Source organism: Emys orbicularis, chromosome 8 (assembly GCF_028017835.1).
Source record: "Emys orbicularis isolate rEmyOrb1 chromosome 8, rEmyOrb1.hap1, whole genome shotgun sequence".
NCBI classification, from domain to species: domain Eukaryota; kingdom Metazoa; phylum Chordata; order Testudines; family Emydidae; genus Emys; species Emys orbicularis.
In genome coordinates, this window is record NC_088690.1 from 46,886,830 (window position 1) to 46,906,603 (window position 19,774).

The 19,774-nt window shown below is 42.3% G+C and overlaps 1 protein-coding gene across 1 annotated transcript in view; it reads right to left on the reverse strand.

Annotated features, from left to right (window-relative positions):
• Nucleotides 1-19,774, reverse strand: part of CFH (complement factor H) — a 135,762-nt gene that overhangs the window by 74,554 nt on the left and 41,434 nt on the right. The window contains exons 14-18 of the mRNA XM_065409917.1: nt 18,802-18,984; nt 18,162-18,344; nt 6,834-7,007; nt 3,753-3,962; nt 1,447-1,623 (exon numbers count right to left, since the gene is read on the reverse strand). Coding sequence (XP_065265989.1) covers nt 1,447-1,623; nt 3,753-3,962; nt 6,834-7,007; nt 18,162-18,344; nt 18,802-18,984 — 927 coding nt within the window. The remainder of the gene's footprint in view (nt 1-1,446; nt 1,624-3,752; nt 3,963-6,833; nt 7,008-18,161; nt 18,345-18,801; nt 18,985-19,774) is intronic.

The following is a 19,774-nucleotide window of genomic DNA, read 5'->3' on the forward strand; positions in this document are numbered from 1 at the left end:
ATCTAGCGACAAATCAGAAGAGTAGTCTGTGTCAGCATGTTTTTATTTAAAAAGAGGAGTTATCTCCTCATCTTCTTCAGACAGAGTATTAGGCAGGAGACAGAGTATCTGTCTGAGATGCAAACAGATCCATTGTAACTAGAGGCAAGGATTCTCTGCAGCCAGATCCTGTATAGATGAATCATCATATCTCCATCCATATGGAGAACAGCTATAAAGTTACAGCATCAGTACTCAGTAAGGCCATAGAGCCTAGGGCTGCCAGTCTCCACAGCAACTTGTATTCAGAAGGAGGAGGCACAAACTGGGAAGAAACAGTTCTCTTTATTCTTCCTCTATCTTCATATAAATAATGGAATTGATTTTGGATGTGTGATGGAGTGTAATGGAGACAGCAATGGACCTGGAGGGTGGAGAGAAATAAATGGAGAGAGAGCTGTTTGTGGATACCATGTAGGAGGCTGAGGAGGAGAAGGAGGTAGAGATGGATCAAGAGAGAAACTAATAATCTCTGCCTTTCTTTTTTTAGATAAAGATGACCCAAACCATGGAATTGGTGAAGAGTGCCTTCCTCAAGACCCTTTGTTTCTCACTTAGATCTGAAGAGTGTTTATAACTGAATGATTGTACATCAGCCACTGAAGTAAAAGTCCTCTTTGGATCCAAAGAAGGACCTGAAATTGGAGCAGGTGTCAAAGCCAGAGTGGAAGACCTGGATGGCACAGGATCTGGTGAAATACTCAGATCCGCCCACTTGGTCCTTGAAGCTGAAATTAGAACTGACCTGGATTTCAGAGCCAGAGCCATAGAGGCCCTGTCAGAATCAGACAGATCTGAAAACTCTGATCTACGGGATCTGGCACTGCTCAGAGTGGCCGTCTTCTCCCTTACCACCTTCTTCAGAATTGACACAGTCAGGGCTGATAACATGGCTCTTGATGCTATAATAAGCAGTCTGTCTTTCTCCATCAGCAATGCCTTTAAATCCCTGAGTGCTTGAGTAGCAGAAGTTGGACGCGAAGATGGCTCTGATTTCCAGACAAAACACCCATTGACATAATGACTTAAAGGAGAGAAAAGACTGCTGAACTGAGCTCTGTATACTGACAAGTACATCCTGTGAACTGTAATATATTAAAAGGGCAGAGAGTGAGCACACATTTTATATTTTTTAAATTTATTTTAAATTAATATTCTTAGCAGCTTGGAAAAAAGATTTATTGTTCTACTATTCCCCCCCCCCCTTTTTGGCAAACACTGATTCCTCCCAATCCCCTCTGTATTTGAAATTATCAGTGCATGATTTGTCTACTTATTGTTTCTGCATCAGCATTCTGTAATCTATTCTATCTGTCTGACCCATCCAGGTGGTCTCTGAGTGTCCATAATAATAATAAGAAATGAGTAACTAGATTCTATAAAGTTAGATCAAATTACTCACTGTACCTTCACATACAGGTTGTGTGGACCACTTTCCTGCTTTACATGTAACATCTAATGATCCACTGATGGTAAAACCAGGATGGCATTGATAACGTACTGTTTCACCAGGCTCATAACTATTCTTCACTCTGCCTTCAGTCCGAGCATTGATAATATTTGGAACATCTGTACATGGCATTTCTGAAAAGACACACACACACAAGATTAAAATGAGTGTAACCCCCCCCCCCTACAAGCCACCTTTTTTAGTTAAGTCCTTTGTTACTCTTTATATGGATACCTAATTTTAAATAAAGGTTGCAACCAGAACCTAAACACATGCACTAAGTTGTTGGTCGGCAATGAAACTTGCAACATGAGCACTGTTAAAAATCCATCAGAAAATTAAATAAACACCAGCCCTAAATACACTAGGAGTTCAGTTACTAATGAAATTTAGTTTGTGCCTCTGTCTGAGACCAATAATTGCAGCTGTTCCTCTTCTTCTGGACACCTTATGCAGTGGTGTGTCTGCTTCCTTCAACAGAACTTTGATGAAAATACATCTGTCCATGTAGGAACTTGATATGGCCCCTGTCACTATAATATGTAAGTGCCTCACAACTATTAATGGATTTATCCTCACAACCCCACTATCAAATAGGGAATACTATTATCCTCATTTTACAGATGGGAAGCTGAGACACAGAGTTAAAAAGACTTGCCCAAGACTATAAAGGGAGTTTGTGCATTAGAACCAGGAACTGAATGAAGACCTCCTGAGTCCTAGTTGGGAGCTTTTAAAAACTAAAACTACTCAAAACAAACAAAAACAACCAATTAACCAAAAATCCTGAAGCAGTCACACAGTCAGAAGCTTTCTAAAGACCCTCAGCAAGAAAAATAAGCTTTTACAGCAATTTGAACAAATATACATGTAAGCAGAGTCTGAATAAGCTCTCCCCTGACATCTAGTGATGAGCTGTGGAAAAAGACTTCATAAGCTGATCTCGTATGCATGGACACACCCTCCCTGCCTAGGTACTCAGCATGATGGGATTGTTTGCCCAAATGATCACTTGTGGCTGGTGCTGGATCCCCAGTCTCCTTGTTTTGGGGAAGCAGTAATAAAGGGTTATCCTTCTTGTTGTGTGAACCGAGGGCAGCAGAACGATACCTGGCATACCCCATACCAGGGGGTGGTGTGCAGTGGTGAGCTGGAGCCGGTTCGCACTGGTTCGCAAGAACTGGTTGTTAAATTTAGAAGCCGGTGTAGAACCGGTTCCTAAAGGGAGGGGCGGGGGGGCAAACTCCGGTCCGTGGGCCATATCTGGCCCGCGGCACCATCCTGCCCGGCCTGCCTGAGCTCCCAGCTGGGGAGGCTCCCCCGGCCCCTCCCCCGCTTCCGTCCCCGCCCCCCCTCGCAGCGCCCCAGTGCGCCACGCTGCTGGCGCCAGCGCTCTGGGCAGCTCTGCAGCTCCTGCCACTTTGAGTGGCATGGTTGGGGGTGGGGCTGTGAGCTCCAGCGGCCGCGCGGCATCCTTACACAACAGCATGGTAAGGGGTCCAGGCCGGGTCTGGGAGAGGGGTTGGATAAGGGGCAGGGAGCAGTTGGAGGAGGCAGAGGCTCTTGGGGGACAGTCAGGGGATGGGGAACGGGGGGGGGTTGGGTAGGTGTGGGAGTTCTGGGGGTCTGTCGGGGTGGTGGTGGATGGGGTCGGGGCAGTCAAGGGACAGGGAGCGGGGCAAGTTGGGTAGGGGATGGGGTCCTGGGGGGAAGTTAGGGTGGGGGGTCTCGGGAGGGGGTGTTCAGGAGACAAGAAGCGGGGGGTGTTGATGGGTTGCGGGTTCTGAGGGGGGCAGTTGGGGGCAGGACGTGGGGGGGGGGAAGACAGGCACGTGGGGCTTGTACTCACCGCGTGGTTCCCTACTAGGTCTTCGGCGGCACTTCGGCAGCGGGGAGGGGGGTTCCTCACTTGCTCCGGGTTTTCGGCGGCATTTTGGAGGGAGGTCCTTCACCCGGAGCGAGTGTAACCCCCCCGCCGGCAAAGTGCCGCCGAGGACCCGGTAGGGAATCGGTTCTTAGGATTTTGGGAGCTCATCACTGGTGGTGTGTAATTGTTCCAGGTCACTGGGTGGAGGCTCAAGCCGGTTTTGTGTTGTATTGTTGAAAAGGAACCCCACTGAACCCGGCCCTTGTTGCTGCTGGCTCCACCTGCCAGAAGGGTTACATACATAATCATTCTTTCCTATAATTTAGCCTCCAGTTGAAACTTATTGTCCTCTCCACTAAATGAACTGCTTTTGAAAATTCTACACAATGTAATTACCAACACATGTAGGAGCTGAGGTCCATTTTCCAGTCTTACAAATTATCTCAGGTGGTCCACGTAACATGAAGCCAGGGTTACAACTGTACGTTAACATGGTACCATTCCGATAAGTCACTGGTCCTGATTGCTCCTGTCTTAAGTTCTGATTTTCTAGACTGAGAATCTCACCATTTGCTATGGAAGGTGGCTGGAAACATAATTTTTCTTCTGTTTCGGAAAAAAATAAAATTAGTATGTCATATGCACATATAGTCTGAAACTGAAAGAGAAAGTAACAGTGAACTGCAGTGAAAATAAATTGTGGTGATTTTTTAAGGCTGGGGAACATTCTAGATTAACCCACCCTAAACATGATTTCCCATTGCCTCAAGCCCCAAATAATAGCTGGATTCTAGATCATACTGCTGTGGTGCATTAAATGCCTATAGTCTATTAAACATGGTTCATTCATTACAAACAGTGAAGTGTATGTGGTGTCATGTCATCTTGTTGTAGGAGTTCAGAAATGAAAGGAAGTCTCTAATGCTTTGTCTACACTAAAGTTTTTATACTCATTTTCCAGAACAAGTGAAATTGCAACAGTGCATGGTAACGTAAAGGGTTTCATGATTTGATGCTAAAAATACTAGAGTCCGGTCTACACCAGAGGAGGCTCAATTGCTGGAACTGCACTTATCCTGGGAGAGAGCTATAAAACATTGTAGTGTAGATGCAACCTCTGCATGAGGAGGATCAAAACCCCTAGATCTCTCTTGAGCCCTGATGAAACAGGTAGGTATGTTCTAATGGGGGCCAAAAGACCTTTTACGCCTAAGGTTACTCTAGATGAATGAGAGATTTCAGTCATGTCATTCCGAGTGCACTTGTTTGGTATCAGTGAATTATGTTGAGTTTGCCAAGTATTCCTGAATTAACATATTACATGGGATTTAGATAGTTATATTGGGTTTAACAAGAGAGGGACACTTAAATCCATTCAAAATTCGGTTTGATTATTAATCAGGATGGGGAAGGAAGAAATTCAACTTTTTCTCAGAGAGTTCTGCTAGGGATCGTATCTGATCCTGGAGTATAAATCTGAATGGGTTGCACAAACGGAAAATGGTGTCAATATAACATTATGAAGAAGCTAGATCTATTTTTGATTCTTCAAATTTATTTGTTTTAAAGGATCTAGTCAGGAGATCATTATCAGACAGCAAGGGCCACTCTAAAATTGAATTATATAGTAAAATCAGTTAGATTCTGATGAGAATCTGAATCTGATTCACTAAGAGAAAATGGATGGGATCTATTGCAACTCTACTTCTAAAGGAGATAGTGTGTGTTACAAAGAAGCAATGAACAATGAATTATAAACTAATATGCAAACATAGCTTGCATTAGAAGCATTGGTTTTGACTCTAATGTACAGTAATGTTATCTGAAACCCACATCTGTGTGGCTTTCTACATTAGCTTGAATGGAGTTATATTTTTGGCCAGTTAAAATATTTTTAGAAATAATTTTAAAGGTCTGCTGGTTACCAGGAGAAGCACCATTTGTCCCTAAGATACACAGAAAAGAAATAACAGGATGAAAAGAAAGAGTAGGGAGGTCCACGGGGCTTCAGAATATTCAAATTTTCAAGAGAAAAAGAAATCTCAAGAAGAGTTTTTGAAAGAAAGCAGGAAGGCTAGTGAGCTCAGGAAGGCTGTGCTGGAGAATGGCATTAGCTGTTTGGTCTGCTCAGTTCCTTCCAGCCCACAAAGTTACTTTAATTTGTGAGGAATAAAAGAATAACTTTTCAAGTAGAAACCCCCCCCCGTGAAAACTGACATATGCCTGATGTTCTGAGATTGTGCATCTGGTTTGAAATTTGAAGGGACTGGGAGCCTTTAGCTGCAGGGACCTGAAAAGATGCTTAGAATCTCATGGACAATTTTGAAAGAAAGAATAAATTATATAAAAGTTCCCACTCTAAAAGTTAGTAAATATTTTTCCCCCTTCCCACCAAAAAATAAAATAAAATAATAATAAAAAAAAAATTCCTCTGAAGAACCACTGTATTAAATGTTGTGGTTAAATTAAATAATTAAATTTTGAAATAGAGGAATTTTAAACCAGTTTAAATTGCAAAAATTAATTCACAGCCTTAATTATCTAATCACTAGTTATATCTTCATAATTCCTGCTATACATACACTCACATATACACAAAACAATTCAGAGGGGTGTTGTGAAAATAAATTAATTCATATTTGCAAAGCACTCAGCTCATATAGTGTTAAGTACCACATAAAAGCCGAGGAGGAAATATAAAATTGTGTACTCCGAGCAGGGTTTGAGTAGCATGCAGTAAATAAACACTAGGCCCCATATTGAATAATGAGGATGAAACAAAATATTGGCTGCTCATTAGGTGAGCAACTATCCTTTGCACAGGATGAGGCAGAGATCCCGTGGAAAAAAATTGTGTGTGCTCATGTAATTAAAATTAACATTAAATTAAGGTTGCACAGCCAGCCTTAATTATGGCTTTTCCTAATTTTTGAATGCTTGGTTTTGCAACATTAAATTATAAATATTGTGTGTATGTATATGAGGCTCAGTATACACACACACACAAAACATACCAACATTTGTATGTTTTTTCACAGCACTTAATTTTATTAAATAAACATTGAGAGTCCCATCTGTGCTTTGAAACTTTTCTCCCTTAATACTCCCTTCTTTCACCCTTAGTGGTAGGATAAAAAACGATTAGGTTCTGATATCAGATTGTACTTTTTGACATTACTATATTCATTTTTCAGATCCTAGTTCATTTTTAACCCATTAACAACACACTGCATACGATTCAAATCCTTTAACCCATTAGTCCAGTATTACAGGTCTGATTACTTTGTACATTTTATTTTTCAACACTTTTCTGCACCGAACGATTGGTAATGACTTCTTAACAAAATACGTGAACACTAACTACCACAATGTGTAAGGGGCAAACAGTGACATGGCAGTTGTCCTGTTACTGATATTGTTTGTACATTTCCTCTGACTGATGAACCTAAAGAAATATAAATAAAGCCCCATACTGACCAACACAGTGCGGTGGTGATTGCCACTTCCCGTTTTCACACATTATTTCTTTCACTCCTTGGTGTTCAAAATCTTTTAGGCACGTAAAAGCTATTTTTTCACCGTTCTCGTAGTTTCGTGTCTCTGTGATCTTGATGGCACCCGGGAGCTGAGGTGGAGGTGGGCATTTTCTTTCTTTAGCAAAAGATATTTCAGTTAGATCTCTTGATTCAAACAATGGTAAATGTAAAAGTTCATTACAAACCAGAACAGTTAATAGATAAAAACATGTGCAGTCCATAGATCCTTATTAGCTATTCTCAGCATTTAGTTAGCATCATAATCATATTGCATTGACTCAAAGAACTGCATTATAGTTAATGAAGTACAACTGTGGGCTTAAAATAAGACATTTTGTAATGGTCTCTCATTGTGAGCAGTTCTTCTTCCTGCTCCATAACAAGAGCATAAACACACCATCATACAGTAAAGAAACCTTTATTGTAATTGAAGTTATTTTTCTAGTTAGCTCAGATGCTATAAGCTGTTCAAGGCTCTAATCCAGCCTATTTCCTGAGTGGTGAAACCAGGGTCATTCCACTGAGCAAATGGCAGGAGGTGCAAGAGTATGCTGTGTGGCAGTCATACAGGAGATGCACATTGTCTGTTGTGGCACAGAGCTGAGCTATGCAGGGACCCCCATGCATGATAGTTAAGAGAGATAGGAGGAAACAGGACATAGGTGGCTGGGAGAGGGGCAGTACCAGAGGCTCCAGTTCTTGTTAAGGAGGGAGGGTGTGTAAGGATTCACATAGTTTACTCTGTAGTGTGGCCTCTGGGGAAAAAGGAATCCTACTCTTTAGCAGACCTTTATCGAAAACTGAGATCCATCAGAAATACACACACACACAAAAGCAAGTGTAAAAGGAATATTCAGGTTGCAAAAGTCAAGTACTCAAGAGTTAGTAAATGTCAGAACTAAAGATGCCTGTTGCCTCTGCAACTTTAATTCAGCCACCTTGTGTGTTTGTATTATGATACCGTCTTTAATTACATAAGCGCAGAGTATTTTTTCTAGAGCTGTCAGGCGATTAAAAAAATTAATCACGATTAATCATGTGATAAAAAAACGTAATCACAATTAATTGTGTGATTAATTGCACCGTTAAACAATAATTGAATACAATTTATTTAAATATTTTTGTGTTTTCTACATTTTCAAATATATTGATTTCAGTGACAACTACAGAATACAAAGTGTACAGTGCTCACTGTATATTATTATTTTTCATTACAAATATTTGCACTGTAAAAAAAAAGAAAAGTATTTTTCAATTCACCAAATATAAGTACTATAGTGCAATCTCTATCATGAAAGTTCAACTTACAAATGTAGAATTATGTCCAAAAATAACTGCATTAAAAAATAAAAGCATGTATAATTTTAGCACCTACAAGTCCACTCAGTCCTACTTCTTGTTCAGCCAATCACTCAGACAAACAAGTTTGTTTACATTTGCAGGACTTAATGCTGCCGCTTCTTGTTTACAATATCACCTGAAAGTGAGAACAGGTGTTCACATGGCACTGTTGTAGCTGGTGTCGCAAGATATTTATGTGCCAGATGCACTAAAAATTCATTTGTCCCTTCATGATTCAACCACCATTCCAGAGGACATGCGTCCATGATGATAACAGGTTCTGATCGATAACGATCCAAAGCAGAGAGGACCGATGCATGTTAATTTTCATCATCTAAGTCAGATGCCACCCGCAGAAGGTTGATTTTCTTTTTTGGTGGGTTGGTTTCTGTGACTTCCGCATCAGAATGTTGCTCTTTTAAGACTTCTATAACATGCTCTACACCTAGTCCCTCTCAGATTTTGGAAGGCACTTCAGATTCTTAAACCTTGGGTCGAGTGATCTAGCTCTCTTTAGAAATCTCAAATTGGTACCTTATTTGTGTTTTATCAAATCTGCAGTGAAAGTTCTTAAAACGAACAACATGTCCTGGGACATCATCTGAGAATGCTATGACATGAAATATATGGTAGAATGTGGGTAAAGCGGAGTAGGAGACGTGCAATTCTCCCCCAAGGAGTTCAGTCACAAATTTAATTAATGCATTATTTTTTTAACGAGAATCATCAGCATGGAAACATGTCCTCTGGAATGGTGGCCGAAGCATGAAGGGGCATATGAACATTTAGCCTAACTGGCACATAAATACCTTGCAATGCTGGCTACAAAAGTGCCATGCAAATGCCTATTCTCATTTTCAGGTGACATTATAAATAAGAAGTGGGCAGCATTATCTCCTGTAAATGTAAACAAATTTGTTTGTCTTAGCGATTGGCTGAACAAGAAGTAGGACTGAGTGGACTTGAAGGTGCTAAAGTTTTACATTGTTTTGTTTTTGAGTGCAGTTATGTAACAAAAACAATCTATATTTGTAAGTGGCATGTACACGATAAAGAGATTGCACTACAGTACTTGTATGAGGTGAATTGAAAAATATTATTTGTTTGCCATTTTATACAGTGAAAATATTTCTAATATAATAAAGATAATATAAAGTGAGCACTGTCAACTTTGTACACTGTGTTGTAATTGAAATCAATGTATTTGAAAATGGAGAAAAACATCCAAAAATATTTAATACATTTCAATTAGTATTCTCTGTCCTCTGGTATCCATGCCTTGTCATGGTGGGACAGGTTGCATGCTTTAACGATCCCCAGTGTGTGTGTCGGTGGGGGGCTTTTTGCTCCTGTTAGGTTCAACCATGCCGGACTAGTCTGTGGGGGAGGGGCCAGACAAAACAGACACCCTGGTCCTCTGGCTTGGGGGTTAGGCCCAGGGCTAACAACCCTGTCCCGTAAAAAACAAAATATGTTACAGAAACAGTGATGATGATGATTTGGTATTCTATTGTTTAATAGTGCAATTAAAACTGCAATTAATCAAGATAATTTTTTTAATCACAATTAATTTTTTGTGTTAATCGCGTGAGTTAACTGTGATTAATTGACAGCCATGTTTTTTTTCATATGACCCCTACCTCATTCAGTACACAGAATGGATGGGATGTCATCAGATTACTAATGACGGTATCCCAAGGAGGCTGAATTAAGATTCCACAGAGGAAGGATGATCCAGTGCTTAGTGTGCTAGCCTAGGTCTTGGGAGACTTGGGGCTTGTCTACACTTGCAATTAACAATGTTGCAACTTTCTTGCTCAGGGGTGTGAAAAAAACACTCCCCTGAGTGCAGCAAGTTGCAGCGCTGTAAAGTGCCAGTGCTGGGAGCCACGCCCCTCGCTGAGGTGGATTTTTAGAGCACCAGAAGAGCTCTCTCCCAGCGCTGCACCATGACCACACAAGGCATGTTAAAGCACTGCCTTGACAGCCCTGCCGCGGCAGCACTTTAGCGTTGCCAGTGTAGACTAGCCCTTGGATTCACATCCTTACTCTGGCACAGACTTCCTGTGTGAGCTGAGGCCAGTATCTCTGTGCTTCAGTCCCCGATCTGCAGCATGGGGATACTGGGACTTCCCTACTTCACAGGGGCATAGCAAGAATAAATGCAAGAAATTGAGTTCCTTCGTTGAGAAAATAACTGATTTTTTAGAGAAGGGAAGTGCAGTAGATCTAATATACGTGGACTTCAATAAAGCATTTTGACACAGTGCGTCAGGAGAAATTAGTTAAATTAGGGAAGATGGGGATTAGTACAAGTATTGCAAAGTGGATAAGAAACTGGCTAAAGGGGAGAAAGTAATGGGTTATTCTGAAAGGTGAATTAGTGGACTGGAGGGAGGTTACTAGTGGAGCGCCTCATGGCTCCATCTGGCAACTAATATTATTCAATATTTTGATTAATGACCTTGGCACAAAAAGTCAAGAGTGCTAATGAAATTTGCTGATGATACCAAGTTGGGAGGCATCATCAATACAGAGGAGAATAGGAACATTATACAGGAAGACTTGGATGACCTTGAAGACTGGAGTGACAGAAATGGGATAAAATTCAATAGTACAAAGTGCAAGGTCATGCACATAGGGTCTAGTAATAAGAATTTCTGCTACAACCTGGGGGCTCACATCAGTTGGAAGCAACAAAGGAGAATAAAGACCTACTGTGTAGATTTATCACAGGATGATGATGAGCCACCAATGTGATGCAGCTGTGAAAATGGCAAATGTGATCTTAAAATGTACACAGTAAAGCATTTCCAGTAGGAATAAAGTGTAAGACCTCACTTGGATTACTGTGTACAATTCTGATCACCCATGTTCAAGAAAGACTAATTTAAACTGAAACAGGTGTAGAGAAAAGCTACTAGGATGATCAGGGGAATGGAGGGTCTATCTTATGAGAAAAGACTCGAAGAGTTTGGTTTGTTTAGTTTCACAAAAAGAGGTCAGAGGGGGATATGTTTGCTCTCTATCAATTCATTATGGGGGTAATTCCCAGGGATGGTGAAGAGCTATTTAAGTTACATGACAATGATGGGACAAGAAGTAGTGGATGTAAATCTGGCCATGAACAAATTCAGGCTGAACATTAGAGGAAAGTTTCTAACCATCAGAGGGATGTGGTTCTGAAACAGCTTCCCAATAGAAGTTGTGTGGACAAACAACTTCCTTAGTTTTACCAGAGATCTGGACAAACTTTTTAGTACAATTTTAAGACGGGGTTGCTTGTGATGGTAGGGCACAGGTGTCAACAACCCTCGAGCTCACTTCTGGTTTAAGTCCCATGTTCCAGAAGCTCATGCTTCAGGGGTTCGGCCAGCCACTGACAGGGGTCTGGAAGGGATTTTTGCCCCCCTTCCTCCAATGTATTCTGGGAAGGTGTTTTCACTTTCCACTAAAGCATCAGACGATGACCATGGCTGGAGATGGGATATTGGTGGGAGTGGGGCAAGGGCTTTGAGGTGGCACTAAGCATTCTGTCTTTGCTGGCTGGTTCTTGCTCACATGCTCAGGGTCTCGCTGATCACTGTATGTGGGGTAGGGAAGAAATTTTAGCCCAGGTTAGATTGGATGTAGTAAGGAGCAGATAGTTAGGGGTTTGAAGGAGGGGGTCTCATGAGTTCCCTGAGGACTAAGTTCAGATCCCATGTGTGCGTGGGAGGGTGTATTTCAGGGTAAATGTTCTGGAGTCCCGCAAGAAAGCGTTTTGTAGTTGGATGTGTAAACATCGAGAATCCATCGACTTTGTTATGGAAGGTGTTAATCGCCACGAGATGTACTTTGATAGATCTCAGTGATAACCCTGAATTCTTTAGCTCTACAAGGTAGTCTAGCACCAGTGGAAGGGGCGTAGTGCAGGGAGTAAGTCATTTATGTAGGCACCATGTGGAAAAACATTTCCACTTTTGTAGGTAAGTATTGCATGTGGAATCATGTCTGATGTTCAATAACACGTGTTTGACCTGCTCTGAACAAGTTAACTCGTGTGATTAGAACCATGGAGGAGCCACGCATTCAGATGGAGCTTCTCCAGTAGTGGGTGGAAGATCTGACCATCGGCCTGTGACAGGAGGTTTGGCCTCATTGGAAGAGTTTGTGGAGGACGAATTGACATACGCAGCAGGTAAGGGTACCAAGTTTGTCTGGGCTATGCTCAGGCAAACAAGATGATCTTGGCTTTGTCTTCCCTGGTCTTGCGTAGGACTCTGTGTATTAGTGGGATCTGTGGGAATGCATACATAGATGACTTGTCCCATCGGATTAAGAAAGCATTCCCCAGAGACCGGGGACCAAGTCCCACCCTGGAACAAAATAGCGGGCATTTGTGGTTCTGTGCTGGGGCGAATAAGTTGATCGATGGGAACTCCCATTGATAGAATATCTGTTGTAAGACCGTAGGGTTCAGTTCCCATTTGTGCTCTTGTGATAACTGTCTGCTTAATGTGTCAGCGGTGGTGTTTTTGCATCCTGGTAGGTAAGAAGCTGAAATGTCGATGTGGTGCTGAATACACCACTTCCATAGTCTCATGGCTTCAGTGCATAGGGAAAGAGATAGACCCCCACCTCGTCTGTTGATGTAGAACATGCATGCAACATTGTCTGTCATCACTCAGATTGATTTGTTTCTTATGAGTGGTAGGAAGTGAAGATAGGTGCATCTTACTGCTCTGAGTTCTAGCAGGTTTATGTGAAGGTGTGTTTCCAGTGTCGACCACCTGCCTTATATCATTTGGTGGTCCAGGTGTGCCCCCAAGCCCCATAGGCTGGCATCTGTTGTGATCATGATTGAAGGAGGTCTGTGGTGAAAGGGAACACCTATGCAGATGTTCTCTGGTCTTGGCTACCATTGTAGGGATGCTAAAACCTTGGTCGGTGGTGTTTACATCATGTTGAGGTTGTGTTTGGTGGGTTTAGACTGAACACAGCCACCTCTGAAGACACTGCATGTGTAATCTAGCGTGTTTTACCACGAACATGCTGGCGGCCATGTGTCCTAGTAATTGTAGGCATGTCCGTGCCTCGATTCGTGGACAGATGGATATGGTGTCTATGAGATGTTTGATGGTTAAGAATCTGGCATGCAGTAGTGAGGCTGTGGCTTGAGTTGAGTCCAGGTGTGCCCCGATGAATTCTAGTTGTTGTGTGGGTATCAATGTGAACTCTTGAAAATCTATTTGCAACCCCAGTTTTTGAAGAGGTTTATGGTCAGTCATGTGATTGTTTCTGTCTCTATGTATGAGTATCCTTTGATAAGGCAATTGTCTATGTCAGGGAAAATTCTGATCCCTTGTTTGCCCGGTGAACTGTGACTGCTGCAAGGTTTTGGAGAACACTCTCAGTGCAGTGTAGAGTCCAAATGGGAGCACACTGTATTGATAGTGGTTGTGTCCCACTGAATTGCAGGAATCACCTGTGAGGACGAGTGTATTGAGTATCCCTGTTTCGTTGGTATGGTTGGTATCGCTTCCTTTTTGGGGGCAGTGTATATATGCCAAGTGTATGAAGGGTCACTTCTTCATGGTGTGTAGGACTTCATCAGTTTTTGCCTCAAACAGTTTGTTCTAATTGAAAGGTAGGTCCTCAACCTTTAGTTGGAGCTCTTTTGGTATGCCAGACAATAGCAGACACGAGGCTCTGCACATCACTATCACTATAGCTATGGTACGGGCTGCAGTATCAGCGATATCCAGGGAAGCCTGTAGGGCCGTCCTGGTGACAACTGTCCCTTGACCAGGATTGATTTGAATTGTGCTCTTCTGTCTTCTGGTATGTACACGGTAAACTCAAAGAGTTTCCCATAATTGTCAAAGTCATATTTAGCCAAGGAGGCACTCTAGTTGGCAATGCGGAATTGTAGCATCGAGGAGGTGTAGACCTTGTGACCTAAAAGTCTAGACACTTATGGTCTTGATCCTGTGGCATAGAGCGGTGTTTGGCCCGGTGGTTTTCTGCTTCCACCACTAGAGAATTTGGTTGTGGGTGAGAAAACAGAAAGTCCATGCCCTTGATTGGGAAATAATATTCATGGTCCGCCCTTTTGCATGTTGAGGGGGCAGTGACCGGGGTCAGCCATACTGTCCAGCAGGTTTGGGGATGGGCAGGGTAATTTTTGACACAGAAGCTGGGTGTAGAATTTTTAATGGTTTGCGTTGGTACTCTTGGACTTACTCTAGAGAGATGTCCTGGCTGACTGCTATGCACTTGAATAGCTCTTGAAATTGTTTAAAGTCATCAGCCATGGTAGGTGGAGGTGGCAGAATGGCTATATATGGAGAAGAGTTATGTTCATGTGACACTGTTTCGGGGGCAGTCTCTTCCTCTGGTTCATTGGCCATCTCCTTCGTGGCTCCTGATGTTGCCGGCCCTGGGGATACAGGAGGGGACCGGAGCTGTGCCATAGGCAGTGAGGAGGTCCAAACATATTGGCCTTTGTATGCTGCCCATGGTGGCCACTGCATCGTGAAAGCCATTTCGGGACCCATCTATGGGGATCCATACCATGGAAAGTGAGGTTGTGACTGATGGATTTTATGCCATGGTGTGACTCCAGTAGGTTTTAGTTGAGGTGTGGGCGAGCCCTGTGGTGAAAACACTTGCTCCTCTTCGTTCTCATTGTCACTGTCACTAAACATTGATGGTCCATAGGCAAGGTCGGTTGTGTGATAGGTGATCCCTCGTTGCAAAGGAGAGGTGATTCTGGCACCGATGCAACAGTGATGTCCTTCTGTATCAGGAATTGTTGCGGTGCCAGTGGGTGCGGTACCGATGTCTTAGTAGTAGGCATTGGGTGTCTAGGAGTGTTCTGTTTTGTCTTTGTTGGGGCCAGTGACCACACTGCGGTGATGGCTGTCAGTACTGGGTGAGGGGGCAGTGCTGAGGAAGGTGGCTGCGCCAAGACCTCTGTCGGCACCGGTGGTTGTAATGTCGGCGCAGTTTCCAATGCGGATGTCGGTACTGTCGGTGCCGAGGAAGAGACATGGCATGTTTGCGGTCTCAACTCCTTGTTCTTATGAGTGGTGCATCCGGTGCCGGAGGAGCCAGGGGAGTCACAGGTACTGATTCTCAGGGCCATCGGCACCACTTGTAATGACTTTGCGGGGGACCGTTTCTTTCTGTGAGGTTCCCACTGTGGAGAGGTCGAGGGTTGCTTCCTCTTTTCTTGAGAGGGTGGAACAGTGCTCTTAGTCAGGTCAGACTGAGTTGGGGAGCACTTAGGGGAAGGCTTTGGGGTGTCCTTTTCAGATCCAGGTTGGAGTGATTTTTCCATTAGGATCATTTTGAGGCATAGATCCCAGTCACACCTGGCTCTCGCCTTCAAATTGTTGCAGTGGATGCACTTGGATGGTATGTGTGTCTCCCTGAGGCATCTCATGCAGAGGGAGTGCCCGTTGGAGCTCAGCATAACCTCCTTGCAAGAGTGGCATCTTTTGAAGCCAGGGGAGCCTGGCATGTCTAAAGTAAAGTCCCGAGTGGACCGACATTTTTTTTTTTTTACATGGTTTGCGCTCCACAGGGAACCGTTAACCTGGAAATGAAGAAAACTAAGATTTTTTTTCTCAACTAACAAACTAACTTATCTATGGAAAAAATTAAACTGAGCTAACAATTATCTATTTTTTCTATCTCGAGTGGAAGAAGCTGTAGCACTGCCCCAAGCTCCATCTTCAGCCGAAGACGATTGAGATGGAAGTGAGGGGGTCAGTTGTGCACGCGCTGAAGAAACTCCAACAGTGCTGCGAGACAGCTGCTGCGCATGCATGGCCCGACCAGACCACAAATCTCTGATCAACGGCTCCAGGACACACCATCACCTGAAGTGGAGCACCCACAGGGACAGCACTCAAAGAAGAAGGAATTTTAGCCCAGGTCAGATTGGATGTTACCATAGGGTTATTTTGCCTTCCTCTCCAGTCATTTGCCAGGATTATCTGGATATAGCTCACTTATTTTCTCTTCTATTGTGGGATCCTTGGGCACTGGCGCACCTCTGTCCCGCCTATTCTCCGTCTTTAGCACATAATAGTCTGGTCTCCCGTGGGCTGTAATACTTGGGTCTCATTGCAATTGATAGGTTTAGTGTGTGGGTGGTGTTGATGGCCTGTGCTATACAGGAGGTCAGACTATATGATCTAGTGGTCCCTTCTGCCCTTAAACACTATGACTCCATTAAAGATTGTGAGCTACAACAGAGACGGGGCTATAAAAGTACCTGACATTTCTTAACTTTTGAGTGCTTGAGTTGAAACCTTAATGTTCTTTTAACATGGCTTTGTGTGTGTGTGTGTAATTTATATTTTTTTAATAGTACATAAAAATAGAAAGTCCATCATGTGGCATCTTATTGACACCCACATCAATCATGAACAGAGTTGGAACCTTTAGATCTGCTGCACAGACCTCCGCCATTTGAGTTAATGGAGTAACTGGTAGCAGCGGCAAGTTGTCATCTATACGAACCAGTGCTAGGTGGAGATGAGACAAACTCTTTCCCAATGTGCTTCACAGATATTTGCTTATAAGATTATATTTTAGTCATAGGACTTACTTTAGGAATAGTGCCCAGCCAGCCCCAGTTCCCCTCTCTCTGTTCCCTGTCTGATCTGGCTCCTCCTTGTGTCTCCTCCGACACACACACACACACACACACACACACACACACTATCTCCCAGCCCCAATCTCTCTCCCTTCCATCACCCCTTAATCTGCTCCTATTCCCTTCTTCGTCCCATTTAGATCCCAAGTCCCAATCTCCCCCCATCCTAGTGTCCCCAAAAGAATTAACTTTTTCCTCATGAGCAATATTAAATTTAAGATTGAGTAGAACTCACTCTCTCTTGCTTACTCCAAATGCTCATTTGAGGACATTCATTCTTTGCTCTGGACTTTTTTAATAGGCATCAGGTCAGGAAATAAAACCAGGAACTTTGTTACCTTTGTAAGGGTATGACACAACATGCAGCCCCGGCAGTCTTCAGGATTCTCTTTTTGTCAAACAGACAGCAAACCTAATAATTCCTATTGTTGTGGATTGAGTTACACCTCATTGAAACTGGGGGGTAAAACAACCACCTTTCATTCCAGATCACTGTGAAAAACAATTAAGCTCCTTCATGGAACCAGATCGCTGAAACAATAGGAGCACCACCCAAAACACAGGCAACATGGCAGGGCCTGAGTAGAAGATGAACCACATGGCCCAAGGTGTTTCTCTGTGGACTGATAAAGTAAATGCAGGGGCTAGCGCATTTATTGGGGGAGCTGTATGTCTCTGAGTGTGAAAAAGGAACATCACAAAGAAGGAATGAGCAGAAAGCCAAGGAGATAGCCAAAGTAAGCACTGGGGGAGGGAGCAGTCTTGAGGGAAAGCCTAGATAGTGCTTTTTGGGTACAGTGGAAGCTGGAAGAAGCTTGAAACTTAGAGCAAAGAAACTTTCTTTTGTTTGATCCTACTGGATGCAGGGAAATAGGACTCTCTCTCTCTCTTTCTGTATATACACATACACTTTAGAGAGAAATAGAGAGAGAATAAATAGGATTCCATCAAAGAAATATGTCCATCATCAACGTCTTGTCCTAATGGAAACAACTCACTAAGCATTCATGGCCCACCATACAATTTCTATTCTCCGATGTGGCCCTCGGGCCAAAAAGTTTGCGCACCTCTGGTTTAGAGAACGTCAAATTATTTCAGTAATTTAAAAGCAGCAAGTTGTCTTTCCTATGCTTAGGCATATAAACAGATATATGTTTTAATGATTAAACCAGTTTTTTTTTTAAACTACTGAACTTCACTCAGACTAAAGGTAGATGTAATACTTGGTAACTATTATAATTAGAAAAGGACAATTTGTATATAAATACACAAGCTTACCTATGCAGTCAAGTTTGGGTGTCCATTCCCCATATTTACAAGTTGATTGTATAAAGTTTGTGCCATCTGTTTTACATTTGTAACTTATAGGTGCTTTGTGCCTATAGATCCTTTTCTTGATGGGAGTTTGTAAAATGGCTATATTCTCAAAATTCTCTGGAAGTCCACATGTAGCAGATTGATCTAAATAAAATCCAACACAAAAATTAAAATATGCTATAAATCATAGGATGTGTCCAGTAAATATCCATTTAAAGGCAGACATTCAATATGCAAATACATGTCCATGTGAGAATGTTGTGTCTACTATTGTTATAAGTAATCTCTAAAGTTACCAGAAGAGAAAGAGATCAAAGAAAAAAAATCAAAAATGTTTTTAGTTTGTGTACATCATAAAGTTTTCAAAGATGCTGAGCTGCCTTTACACTGAAAGGTGGGGTCAAGAAAACCCTGTTGAAAGCCACTGATGCTTTTATGCACATGCTTAACTTTGCACACACTATGCATATACCATAGTATGTAAAGAATGGTGCTAAATATCTATATAAACTGTATCTGCCTGAATATTGATGAATAATCTCTATTCAACCTTAAATGAAGTTGTTACTTTAATGCTTAAAGTATTATCTAAATAGTTTACCAGCACACGAAGGCAAAGATATCCATTTTCCGCTAAGACACTTCACTGTCTTTGGCCCAACCATTACATAGTTTTTTTCACATTCATAATCCACTGTATCTCCATGAACGTACTGGCGATCGTCTATATTGACAGCTCTCCCTTTGGCAATAGGGGGTGGTAGTCCACAGGTTTTTTCCTCTTCTGTGGAAAAGAGCATAAATATTCCACATTATATTCTTGGCACATATAAAACACATGATCAAAGAGCCTTACTTAAAATAATTATTTAGGGCCTGACCTTGCTCTCATTAAAGTTAGAAGTGAAACTCTGATTGACTTAAATGGGTGCAGAACTAGGCCCTTAGTTTGTAATAACATTTGCCATTCTTCCAAACTCCTCTCCCTCACTTCTCTATGACTAGGACAACTCCTCAATCCAGTTATCTTCCAGGACTGTATTCAGCTTTTCTCTCCTCACAGTTTTGTAAGGATTGTCCCTTATTTCTTTCTATTTCCACATACAAAATATCATTAACTTAGCAATGCTCAATTTATATTCCCTCACAAGAATGAAAACACTAAAATGCAAGGAAATCTTAAATCAAATCAGTACTCACATTCAACACAATACCACGCTCCAAATTGCTAGTAGTTCACTACTATCATGACACTAAACTACAACCCCCCAATACTCACTTTATATTTAAAGAAAATAAAATCCTGCCACCTTCAGTGCACACATCCAAGAAATGAAAATCACACAGCTGCCATGTTGACAACTGCAAGCTCCCTGACCCCCACATTCTTCACTTTCCCCTTTCTAATTTGCAGCCTCTGCTCTCCTGCTGCTGCGACCGTGTCACCCCACTGTACCTGTTTAAAGCCTTTCCTTTATTGCTCTTTTTCTGCATTATATTGAAACTCCCTATAAATTATAAGACTGAGAATAACTTCTTCCCTGGCTATGACATTTCCTTATACTGCTCCATCC